We start from the raw sequence: 13521 nt of genomic DNA, 5'->3' as shown, positions 1-13521 counted from the left end.
AATTGGTTCAGGATAACCTCATTGCTGTTATGCCTATAAAACCCTTTAAACCTCCATATCCAAAGTGGTACAATCCAAATGCAAGATGCAATTATCATGGTGGAGTCATGGGACATTTTATTGAAGATTGTATCGCTTTCAAGCATAAGGTGCAAATAATGATAGATGCAAAGTGGTTTGATTCAGCAAAGATAGTTGGGCATGGTGATAGAATGTCCAAATAGACGTCTAGGTGGCAAAAAGTGGGCTTTATTAGGACTTTTTCCTTTTGAGTAAAAGTTTTTAAGACTTAGAACATTTAATATTTAGACACGGTGGTTCTTAACTTCTTTTGGAGTTTGTAAAAATGGATTTATGTTAGTGAACAATTATTAGAAAACGAATGCGTTCCTTGAATGACGCAAGAAAATTGTCGAAATTGTCACAAATTGGATCAAATATATCAATGATTGACTTTTTAGATTTTGTTTAAGCGTATTCTGAATTTTGTTTCATAATAACAAGGAGGATTTCTCACCAAAAAAAATGATGATTAATGAAAAATAAATGTGTTACACGACTTAGATTTTGTTGTAATCTTATCATGCATAAAAAGTACCTCGAATCAGTTAATTAAATAACTGTATGCTTTCCCACGTTCTATCTTTCATGTCTACGAAAATGACTGCTCAAACCAACGTCTTATCGTCACACCACATCTAGAAACACATGTAAGTTATGGATTTCCACATTTTACCTTTATCGTTTATTGAACATGTTACCTATTTTCCAATTTTTCGCTGCTTAAACCGACTTTAATGTTCTGGTATCCAATAATTTACCATTGTTGGCCACATTGGCAAGGGTTCTTATCTCAACCTCAAAAACTTAGTCAATTTTTCACTCTAAAAAAAGGTCAATGTTTTGAGGATAGCTCTGATACTACATTTTCCTAAATTCTTTTCGTTGCTAGGATCTTTCTTTACCAATATGGAACAAACTCTAAAGCTCGACAATCTTTTCTTATGCAGTGTTGACTTTAAACCACCTATTTATGAGGCATTTTCTGGTTATGGCTTTGTTTTTTTTTTAAGTCTCTTTATATGACAAATTGTATACTTGTTGATAAAATTGTAGAGTTGCTTCTTTGTGATTGTTTGCTTGTTTAAAATTTAGTTATTGATACTTGTTGGGAACTTAATAATGTTAGCATCAGCACCCAAATCTTAAACTTACCAAATTTTGTTTGAACAACTCTAGGATTAAAGAAAATAATCATGTTTGGAGACAAAGTGTTGAAAATATAACAAAGCATAAAAACAATTCAAGAAAGTATGAAGCATGAAAAACTATCCTTAAGGATAATTTCTACCCTTTTGAAGTATTAAACTCGGTGAAAAAAACTTAAATAGTTATCCCTAAGATTCAACAGACTTTTTCTAATTAGTTTGCACAAATTATCACTAATAACAAGAATAACAAGAAATTAAAACTAAAAAAGCAATTTATTAGAGAAAAAGAAGGCAATAAGTAAAAGGCAAAGAAAAAAAAGAATTGAGAGATGTGTTGGGAACTGAGGTGGAGGCTAGTATTTATAAGCGAAGGACAAAGGAGAATCAAGAATAATGTTACAAAAAATCAAGAGAAAATTATAATGTTATACAACGTTTTGGAAGATTGATTCAATTATAGGTTGAGGAGAAAAAGGCAAGAAGCAAAAAATAGAGAAAATGAAGAATTGAGAGGTGTGTTGAGAATTACGATGGAGACTGGTATTTATAGGTTGAGGATAGAGGAGAATTACAAATAATGTTGTAGAAAATCAAGAAAAAATTATAACGTTATATAATGTTCTGGAAGATTAATTCAAGAGAAAATTAAATAGGAAGGAAAGAAGCAGAACGTAGAGAAAATGAAAAATTGAGAGATGTATTGGAAGTGGAGGCTGGTATTTATAGGTTGTTAATTTTGATGCAAAATTAAGCTCTAAATGAAATATAGTAACTGTCTGTTGAATTCTTGTGTAAAATATCTTATAATTTACTATTCATACAACTCTAATTTCATATTCAATTAGTTTTAAACATTATCTATATTACTAATGCTAAACATAAAAATACAAGAAAACGCAAAATTAGCTCCAAAAATTATCCACATTTGCTATATTCCAAGTTTAAAGGCGAATTTATGTTTGGGCATTTTATTATAAACATTCATAATATTTTGTTTTACAGTTTAAAAATGGCAAAAACAAATTTAGAATTAGACCCGTACGAAACTTGTACGAAAAAAATTTGTTGGAAATTTGTTTCTAGTAAATGATATTGCTTGGTATAAGTTTGTGGCAAAATAGTACTACTCTAAAGGCAGACCATTCTTAAAATTCCAAAATGTCGAGCATCTTATTATTATGGTTCATTGATGTCTCAACAACATGTTTACTACCTTGCTACCTTTTTAGGAGATTTTCCTTCTCTTGAGAGTTGTGAGATAGATGTAAGTTTCTGGACTTATAAAACTTAACAAACATAATTTGGCTTCTTAGTTGTTTAATTCTCTAAATAACACTTTTCTAATTGTCAAATGAATCTACAGTTCGGGAGAACTTTTGGGATTCATTTTGCGACGTCATAACCACAAGGGCTAACGAACTTGAATTTGTGATGGTTGATGATGCAATAGGTCAACTGTATCAAGGTTTATGTCCAGAAAAGCTCAAATCAGTTAAAGATCAAATGCTTTTCAAGCTTTGATGGTGAAATGATGTTGGTGAAGCTGTTGTTGGAGAAGGATCTTCAAAAACTAGAATTACTCTAGCGGAATGATCTTATTGTCATGACAATGTGTTGCAGCTTGTTGTAATTCTGGCCCAGATCTTGAAACTGATATACATAAAGATTTGATTAAAAAAAAGGTCTTTCGTTTTTCCAAAGCTTCTCCTAATGTCCAAGTCCTATATAGCCTTGAATATGAACTTTGCTGTTGGTGAGTATCAGATTCTTAGAAAGATTTTGTTGTCCAAGCCTATTGTTTATTTGTTTTTGTTGCATGCTACATTTATGATCTATATATAACATATCCTACACCTCAACATGGAGATTGGTATGTGGTTTTGAGCCTCCAAAGATAAGGAAAAAGATGCACTTATGTCAGACACAAACACATGTCCAACACAGACTCCGAAGTTTTAGCAACGTAGGAGATGAACTACTCGAATAGACATACTATTATATCATATTTGATATGCTTTTGAAATCATTATTTTCTTGTTGGAAAAACATAAGCATATTAGCCTGATCATGTTTCTGGAAATGATTATCGATTATTACTTATTGATCATAGCACATGTTTCCTGAATGTCGAGATGTAAGTGAGATTGTACACACAAATTTCTCGTCGAAATTTCTTGACTTGAAAATTATGAAACAAATACAAATATTTGATGATGTGAGTGATAATCTCTGAAAATTCCTCTTATTAATTTCTTCACTTTGTCTTCAAGAGTCATGAACTCGGACTTAGTCTTAATCATGAACTTTGCTTAATCTTCGCTTCAAAGGTTTTCACGACTTGATCTTGATCAAGAACTACACTTGATATCTTCGCTTCAAGGGTCTTCACGACTTAATTTTGATCACGAACACTTTATCTTCATCACGAACTTCGCTTGATATCTTGATCACGAATTTCGTTGTCACTTAATCACAAACTTCATTACCGCTTGATCTTCACTTCAGAAATCTTCTACTCTTCTTGATCTTTGAAATGCTCTCAATCTTTGAATACCTCCCAATCTTCAAATGCCTCCGAATGAATGAAAATGGCTTGGAGGAGCCTCTATTTATAATGTTAGGTGAGAGACTTTGATGAGAATGTAGCATCTTTGAATTATCTCTAAATTATTTTAATTTATTTAAAGATAAATTATGATGACTCATTAAAAGTCTTTTCATTAGCTGGACCTTGAGTCCTTGAATTTTGATTGGCTGAATTTAGGTATTATCTCTAAATTATTTTAATTTATTTAGAGATAAATTATGATGACTCATTAAAAGTCTTTTGATTGGTCGAACCCTGAGTCCTTGAATTTTGATTGGCCGAAGTTCGGTATTATCTCTAAATTATCTTAATTTATTTAGAGATAAATTAAATAACTAAATTTGATTTTTATCTCTAAATTAGTATAATTATTAGAGATAAATTAAATGACTAATAATTAAATTTTGATTGGTTAAAAATATGAATATTATCTCTAAATTATCTTGAGTTATTTAGAGATAAATTGGATGATCAATAACTAAATTTTGATTGGTCAAAAATATGAATATTATCTCTAAATTATTTTGATTTATTTAGATTTAAATTGGATGATCAATAACTAATTTTTAATTGGTCCAATTTAAATATTATTTTCAAATTATCTCAAGGGATAAATATATACCAATAGGTGAATTGGTTCAACTGTATGTCTTTAAAATAATCCAACCGATAAATTAATTATTTATAATTAATTACATAGTTATAACATCATTAAATCCACATGACGGCACATAATTGGCTCATAATTTTTCTCCTTCTACAAAGACATACAGGGATAAGTTCTCTTGTCTCAGCAAGGGCTTTCTTATGTTGTGAATTTTTTAAAGTGTGGTCTTGCTATGAGAATGAATCAAACTGTAAATAAAGCAAGTTATATTAACACGTTTCATTGCTTTTCAAAAAAAAAAAAGAAATATTAATACATTTCAACAAGTTTGCATTTAAGCAAGTGGATTTTCTAGGGTAATAGACTGAAGTCTTGCATGCTTACTCTAGATTTTTAAATGACATAAAATGTTTTTTTAAAAAAAAAAAATAGAAATGAACTGTTCTGAACTTATTTTGGCTTTATTTTTAGCTTTCAGGACTCTTTTTTGCAATTTCTTCTTGATTATATTTTTGAACAAAAAGGAAAACTGATAGAAAATTGCCCATTAATAAATTTGTATGACATTACAGCTTCTTATAATATGAGTGAGCTTCAGGTGTGTTCCGTCTGATGATGTAAATTTTTGAGAAAAAACAGTGTCTTTTATCTTTCACGGTTTTAAGAATGTGGCCAGAGATTTGAATTATAATAACATGACTGAGAAAGATTACCAAGGACATATCAATTTACTAGCATTTCATTTTTTTATTGCATATTGTTTACTTAGTTTTGGCAAATGAATTACTGGTACACTACATGTCAAACTATTTAATATATATATGGAGAGAGAGCCTTAATTGAATATTTAATTAATAAAAAAAAGAATAAAATTTGCTGCCTTGAATCGTAATTGTTAGTTGTTTTAAGAGGAAATTGTGGGAAATGACATTCATAGAAAGGTGACTTCAAAAATGACCATCTCTATAATTTTAACTATTTTTAGCCAGTTTTTGGTATGACTTGACTATAATACCCTTTAAACAATTTCAGACAAATTAAAATGGTTTCAGTTTTCTCTCTCTTACCATCCAGATAAAAATTTTAAAATTAAATATCGATTTCTCTCTTTGCTCAAATATGTATATTTCTCCATCCAATTTACAGATATGACATTAAACTCTTTTTTATTTTGTTTTATTTTTTTTAGATGGTTGATCTTGGGGTTCTTAAGGGCGATGAACAATGATTTTGCTTTTTGCAGGCAGCGATTTTGCTCAGGGAGAGAACAGCTAAAGCATATTTGATGGATTTTATGATGGTTCATGATTTTGTTGTATCTGAGATTGGGACGATTGTTAAGCATGTTTGCTAGAGATTTTGATTTTTTTATAAGATTCTGAGTTGAAATTATTCAAGGAATATTTTGTAAATAGGGTATATTTTGTTTTTGTATAAGGGGAATGAGCAAGACCTCCTGATAAGGATATATTTTCTCTTGTTTTAGAGGGTTATGAAGTTTTGTAACCCATCTTTTATGAAATGCAAAATTTCATGGCTTAGCAAAAAAAAATATGTATTTTAGGTTCTTGAGTTTGTTGGTTTATTCATAGAACCCCAAAATTGAGTTTGTTGGTTTTTAGGTATTGCGTGACTTAATCACCGTGTGACTAGTTTTTAGTCATTACGTAATTGATTTTAAGCATTACGTGACTAGTTTTTATACATTGCATGACTGATTTTTAAGCAATGCATAAGTCACACAATGCCTTACTAACTAGTCACGCAATGCCTTACTAACAAGTCACGCAATGCCTTACTAACAAGTCACGCAATGTCTTATAAAAAACTAGTCACGCAATACTCAAAGTCAGTCACGTAATGCCTTATCAGAAACTAGTCACACAATACCTTATCAAAAATCAATCACGTAATGCCCAAAATCAGTCACGCAATGCTTAAAAACTAGTCACATAATTCTCAAAAATCAGCAAAACTACTGAATTCCATTTAACAAGATCAACAATTTCAAATGATACACCATATTTCATTTAACAACATAATTAACAAATATGAGTACTCAAAATATTCGAAAGTTTTTCTTCATATATCAAAAATCACTCTAAAATGTTTAAAAATACTCAAAACGCTCACAGGTTTTCTTCGTGTATCAAAAACTACTCCAAAATACTCAAAATGCTTAAACGTTTTTCTTTCTGATAAAGAATACTCCAGAAATGAATAGTATGGTGAGGAAAGCTCAAAAAATATGAGTCAGTTTGAGGCGCAAACCTAAACATACTTAACCCGTTAATAGGTTTCGGATTGAGGCTCGGAGCCTAGCGAATGGGTCAGTTTTATTAAGGACAATTTTGTCTAATTTTTTTTTCTCTTGGTTAAAAATAGATAAAATTATAAAGATGACTATTCTTAAAAACGCCTTATGCCTCAGGCTCATTTATTAAAAACACTCTTGTTTTAATGCATCAAACATCTATTTATCATTGCAGGAAGGCTTTTGATGTTTAGAACATTTACACTCACAGAGAAGACTGTTTAAAAAAAATCAAAGGTTCAGCATCAATAGGAATGGAGTGATACCGGATATTTGTGTTTTCTATTCTTCTTCTATCCATCCAAGTGTAGAAATTAATCAGGAAACTGTTTTGAGAGTTTGCCGTTTTCAACTTTACATGTTATTTACAAGCAGAAAAATTTCCATCACTTGGTTACTCTTTACATCTATTGGATATTTAAATGAATTTTTAAGTGTTGTGTCAAGAACGGCTTAATAATCTCAAAAGCCTAAAATTAAATATTTAAATTTTGCGAACTAACAGGTGGTCACAGATGCATGATTTTTGGAGTAAATTTAGTTAATGGTCCACCGGATCTCCCTTCAACACAAGTTCTCACTCCTAGTGAGCTTAAACGTCTTTGTTCTATTCCTCCAACATCTCAGTATAGTGTTTCAGAACCTTCTAAGGTTACATCTAGCAAGCAGCGCAACAACTGTTGCTCTGTCGGCAACCGGAGCTGCACCAAGTTACTGCTGCTTTTCCGGATAAGTGTACATTTTTGTGAATGCAAGAATGAAAAGCCACTTGCTTTGCATACTTGTTTCTTTATGTTCAGGTTTAGGTGAAATTTCTCTGTTTGAGTTGAATTGCCTAATTAATTGTCAGATGAAGTTGGCAACCGTAGCTCATCTCTTCTCCAAATTCTCCTATGGTTAAATTGATCGTTTCCAGAAATTGATTTTTTGACAATATTCCTTGCTCAAGTATGGAACTGCACTTGGAAGATCGGTTGATCTCAACCTCATCAGTGAGCTTGATCGAATGTTTGATTTTAAAGGAAGATTGATCAATGGAAGCAGCGGCTGGCATGTAACTTGTACTGATGATGAGGGGGACATGATGCTTCGTGGAGATTACCCATGGCAGTTAAGTGCTAAACCAAACACCAAATCTATTCAATAAACACCCCATCCCCCAACCTCCAAAAGAATGCATTAGTCATAAACTTAATCGTATGAGATTTGCTTTTAATGAGATGTCATCTCCATTACAGGAAATATCAGTACAGGTCCGAAGGATTGTCATCTGCCCAATGGAAGAAATTGACGTACTGAATCCAAGCTCACCAAATTCAACATCCCACTGAAAGCCCTTTGCTGAAGTCTTGGAAATCACCTGTATGGTGTGTTTTAGTGCCATCAGCCTCATCTGTTTAATGCCAATGCACCCTTTGTGAAATGAAGTAGTTTGTTCTATAAATTATGATGCTTTCAAAGAGATTTAAGCTATGCATCTCTGAATGCCACCATGCACATTACATAGGTGCAGCTGTGAGCTGTCTCCAAAGATGGATGTTGGCTTTTATGGAATAAAGAATTGGCTGTAAGAATATGATATCTGTAGCTAATATGCTTCTTGACCCTGGTACGCTGTAGATTTAGGTTGTGTAGTCAAGCTAGCTAAGGAGTGTTTAATGAAATCAAAATAAATGCCATCTTTTTGGGTTGTGAATGTTCTAAGCACTTGGCCTCTACCCCCAAGAATTACGGTTCAATTCTCATCTTTCTTTTGAATTAGAGTTCAAAATTTAAATAGGTCCTACATATTTTTTTATAATAAGGAATGAGATAATTGGGAGTAATTAATTAATGGCAAAATATTTTTAAAAAATTCTTGAATTATTTCAAAATTTTTAAATAAGTTTTTGTGTTTTATGATGATCAAATAAGTCTTTATTTTTTATTTTAGATTAAACAAACTTTTATGATTAATGGTCATTATTAATTAAAATGTTAGTTGTAATATTATACTCACATGTCATTGATATGATGTTACCGTAATGAGTAAAAAATGCTATATGATAATATCATCATATTACATTAATATATCATATCACTATTTATTAAGATATGTTAATATGTCATATTAATCTCATATGACATAAAATGATTACTTAATATTTTGATTAACGTGAATAAATCAAATGTTAATAATAAAAATTTATTTTATTTAAAATAAAAATATAATAAATTAATTCAACGTAATAAAAAGTAAACTCTACATTAATTTTTTTAAATAATTCAAAATTTTCTTATATATTAGGTCTTAATTAAACAAACATGATGTAAATGAAAACGGCGCCGTTTTCACGCGCTTTCTTATCCGAAACAGTAGCGGATATTAATATCTCAACTGGCAAACTCCCATACTCAACTGAGTGATCACCCACTCTTTTCCGGCCACCGATCAATTTTCCGTCCAAATTCGAGAAGGACTGTCTTCCTCCCTTTTGAAACAAGAAAAATCCCAGAGCAAACATCAGACAAATATAAATACTTTAACCAAACAATGAAATCCATATATTTCTCCTTCGCAACCGCAACGGCAACCATCTCGAATTCCGATGACCTTCGTAGGTCGCAAGCACGTTTCCCTCAGTCATTTCCAACCCCTAATTTTCCTCTCAAAAGAACCCAGCGTTCGCTCGTTATTCTAAGATCACAGTCTTCTTCGGAGACACGAGGGAATCAGCAAGGACAAGACCCAGAAACCCTAGTGCAAGACCTGAGAGTTCCGGACTACTGGTTACTCCCTTCCAAGGCCTTGGAGGTACCAAACACTTAAATTTCTCTTTAATTTACTTCTTATAATTGGAATTGCTGTTTTGTCTTTTTCGTTCCAATTTTGTATATGTAAAACGTTTAACAATTCTGCATTACTTGCTTTCATTAAATAGCTTAGAGTCATTTATGTTCTTCTTTTGCTGTTTCTATGGCCTTATTGAATGAATTGAGAAGTTCTTTAGGTCTAAAACAATTAATTTATATACTTTGGCACCGGTTGTCTTAGGTGTCATAACGTCCATTTGTGTTTGTAGGAATCAGAATGGCTCAGGGTTACCCTGCATAAATGGTTGGATGATGAATACTGCCCAGAGGAAACAAATGTGGAGATCAGCAAGGTTGCTGCCCGGTCGTACTATGAATCTTTGTTAGAGAAACAACCAGACATCGGTGAGATCCTTTTGAAGATGGCTAGAGAACTAGAATCCATTTCTTATCAGGAAAGCTTCCATGGGGCATTCTCGTCAGCAAATGCAGCAATCAACTTAATTATTCAACGGATAGAGCAGCAGTAGGTTGAGTTCTTGACCAGTTGAAGGTCTGAAGAGTGCTCGGTATTTACAGTTTCAACTTGTTAGTGCTTTGAGTTGTTTTAATCCTTAATTGTGCATCATACATGTAATGTCCACTCTGTACTCTGTCTTACACTTTCTGAGAATTGAGTATCTGTTGTACCTCAAGGCTACAACTCTTGGTATTTTTACTGCAAAAAATCTGCGAATAGTCTAGAAACATAACAAAAGTTGAATTCACGTTGAGGAAATTTTTTACTTATTAAGGTATTCCCTCTTCTATAGTAAATTCATGCCAGTAACTTGATCCATGAGCATCAAAGTCTGTAGGAGGAAGCATACTTACTTGTTGATATCTTGTATGGCATAAATCAGTGTTCATGATAAGTTCCTCAAATTTAAGGTAAAATGCAGCTTTGAAGTAAATATGGGTAGGAAATGTGATGTATACCATGAAAGTTCTTATGTCTCTGGGAAATTGTGTCTTGGGTTTGATAGTCCTATAATGATGCTGAGCATTCATGACTTGTTATAAGGAAATTTCAATATGGTATTCATTCAAATCAATGTGGTCTCTTGTTCAGTATCCAGTGGATATTATTTGCTCTCTTATCGAGTAGCAATGTAGTAGCCAGTAGGACATGTATGAGGACATTCTTTAAACTTAAGGGAAGTGATAGTTGCTATATTTTCTTTCTCCCTTGTCGTTGTCAATTTCCTATTTGGCATTGCATCTTTGGATAGCTCTGCTATTAGGAGGAGCTGATTTCTAATATTTTGTGGCTTAGCATATTCAGATCAGGACTAGGATTATTCCGGGTGTTACTCTAATGCTGGTGTTTAATGATCTGTTCAATGAACTGATCAAGGTTAAAGAGAGAATATAAGAGGACATTGATGTTACGATTGGTTATTGCCATAGAGTAACTATGTGAACATATACGTGACCTTATATACTAAACTAAGGCTTTGTTTGGTCAAACAACATTCTTTATCCATCTTTTCGTGTAATAAATTAACTTTTTCATTAATATATTGAGTGAGTAGTAAAATTATTGGTTTTGTATTTTAATTTACTTAATTTCCTTTCTTTCTTATTTTGATTTAAAATTCCTTACTCTAATGGTATCTGTTCAATAGGTTCCAGTTTCTCCTAATTCATTCAGCAATTCCCTTTTGAGTCTGATTATTTTTTAATTTTCATCTATTAATGTTACCTTTTGACTTAGAGGTAGAGTACTTTATTAGGAAGGATATAAAATCTCCATCTGTTTTACCAAACACTTAGTTAGAGGGAAAGAAGCAGGAAGGAAAGGAGGTACAAGGAAAACAGTTTGGTAGGAGGGAAATTAGAGGGAGGAAGAGAATGCAGAGATTTGCATTGTTTTTTTCCATCAAATCTAATCCTTCCAAAAGTGACTATGTTTGATGAGAAGGAAGAGAAATAAAGGGAAGCATAGTAAATGAAAGATACAAAGGAAAGCTGTTTTTTCTTCTTAATGTTCGATTTTGATAATGCAAGGTGGAAATAAAAGGAAAGAAAGAGGTTACAGATAAAATTATAAATAAAATAATTAATTTAAGTAAAAAGAGCAGTCTTTTTTTTAAAAAAAAAAAAAAAGATAGATTTGAGGGAAAGAAAAAGTGCAAATCCATTATTTTTTTTCTTTTCGTCTTATTCTTTTCTATCAAAAGAAGGAAAGAAACATTATTTTCCTGTCACTTTTGGAAAGATTAGATTTTGAAGAAGAAAAAGTACAAATATATTCAATTGTCTTTTCCCTCTAACCAAATAATGAAAAAAAAATATTATTTTTCTTCTAATCTCTTTTTCTTTTATTAAAAGTGATGTTAAATTAATTATTTTATTTACAATTTTACCTTAATCTCTTTCTCTTCTTCTATTTTCCATTCTTCATATCAACCCGAAGGAAGGAAATACAATTTTTCTTTACTAACCCATTTTTTTTCTTACCTCTATTTTCCTTTCTTTCTACCAAAGATAGTGTAAGTGTTGGAAGCCATAATTGGCAATGGTATGAAGGGGTCGTTCCCAAATTGATTTGACCATCGTGTCCGACCTAGCTAGGATTTTGAAGTGCAGATTCCAATTAGGATGATCTTAATTAAAGCCTGTTGTTGATAGCCTTGTTTTAATGATGAACTAAATAATACTATATATGTAATCTTTAAACATAGCAATATCTAGACATAATATTTAAAAAAATTTTAAATTATTCATAAAAATTCATATAATCTCTTATTCTTTTATTACGTTCAATTAAACTTTCTATACTTTTATTTTTACTCAAATAAATTTTTATAACTAATTATTGATTAATTATTATTAGTTAAAATGTCATTTATCATTTTATGATATATAGTGTTCGCATGTTATAATGGATGATGATGTGGTATATTAATGTGACATAATGATATAATCATGTGATATTTTTACCATTTACATCAACGCCACATGAGTATAAAATAACAGTAACATTTTAACTAATAACAATTAATTAAGTATTTGTTGTAAGAATTTATTTGATTCAAAATAAAAATACAGAAGTTTCATTGAACGTAATAAAAAATAAGAGTTAATTTGAATTTTTAAAATATTTCAAAACCTTTTTCAAATATTATGTCTAATATCTAACTATTTTATATGCAGAGGAAATACACATCCCGCTTTTAGATCAATTTAAAAATTATTTTTTCTCTCTCTAGAACATATGAGAAAGATTTGGTTCCTTACATAAATACGTGACAAATGACAAATCCAAAAGTTATTATTATTATATTCTATTATTCCTGTAGCATAATGATAACTAAGTTAGATGAAACTGAAATGGCATTCCATATATAGACAACTCATGTTATATTAACTTTTTATGTTTGGTGAATCTTATAATTACACGTCTTTTTCACCGATGTGTGTCATGAAAGTTATAAGGTTTTCACCACCTATATGATAATGTCCATTCTTTTTTTGGTTTCATGCCTACTCTCTCTCAAAATCTCATTTCTGGATTCTGCATGTCAGGCAAGCTCTGGGTCAATTTAGGCTGTTCAGCGGTGGCCTAGGCAGTGATCTTCACCTTAATCTGTTTCCTTAATTATCTCTGGGAACAATGAATTACATGTTTCCACCTGTTATGCAACCTCATGTAGCAAAACTTGAGGTGATTTTGGTTGATTCTTTGCAGCTCCAGAAGACTTCATGCGCAAACTTGTTATGGACCAATTCTGATCTTGAGGAATACCATGCTGAAGATCTCTTCCGGAGTGTTTAAGTTCAAAATCTGTGAAGTTCACTACATTTGGCTTTTATGGTGAACAGATAGCGGGTCCTAACTTAAAGCACTTACAACAGAGTGCCCCATGCAAATTCCATGCTAGTTTAAGACTCCATAAGTTGTGCTAGTTTTCATTAAATATAACAGTTTATCCAAATTGTTTGATGGATAGTAGTATGTGTGTTT

General features: G+C 31.4%; 1 protein-coding gene across 5 annotated transcripts; it reads left to right on the top strand.

Annotated features, from left to right (window-relative positions):
* Positions 1 to 9098: 9098 nt before the first annotated feature.
* On the top strand, positions 9099 to 13500 carry LOC18613464 (plant/protein). Of its 5 annotated transcripts, none has more exons than XR_001926179.2 (4): positions 9099 to 9513; positions 9782 to 10065; positions 13083 to 13123; positions 13246 to 13500. XR_001926179.2 is itself a non-coding variant. In XM_007050705.3 (3 exons), exons 1-2 carry the CDS (start codon positions 9253 to 9255, stop codon positions 10040 to 10042), a joined length of 522 nt encoding a protein of 173 aa, XP_007050767.3. In that variant the 5' UTR covers positions 9099 to 9252; the 3' UTR covers positions 10043 to 10065; positions 13246 to 13500. The 5 variants fall into 5 exon arrangements, 3 of the variants coding, with proteins under 3 accessions (XP_007050767.3, XP_007050768.3, XP_017969278.2); XR_016024600.1 differs by having other exon boundaries at positions 9782 to 10081; XM_007050705.3 differs by lacking the exon at positions 13083 to 13123.
* The last annotated feature ends 21 nt before the right edge of the window (positions 13501 to 13521 follow it).

This window comes from Theobroma cacao, chromosome 1 (assembly GCF_053813885.1).
Source record: "Theobroma cacao isolate CCN51 chromosome 1, ASM5381388v1, whole genome shotgun sequence".
NCBI classification, from domain to species: Eukaryota; Viridiplantae; Streptophyta; class Magnoliopsida; order Malvales; family Malvaceae; genus Theobroma; species Theobroma cacao.
The sequence above is the reverse complement of the archived record's forward strand: the minus strand, read 5'-3'. Positions and strand labels throughout refer to the sequence as shown.

Excerpts from the sequence above, each read along its gene's own strand:
- LOC18613464 (XM_007050705.3), top strand. The coding sequence starts at position 9,253 with ATGAAATCCATATATTTCTCCTTCGCAACCGCAACGGCAACCATCTCG. Across the intron at positions 9,514-9,781 it reads TCCCTTCCAAGGCCTTGGAG|GAATCAGAATGGCTCAGGGT; the intron begins GTACCAAACACT and ends TTGTGTTTGTAG.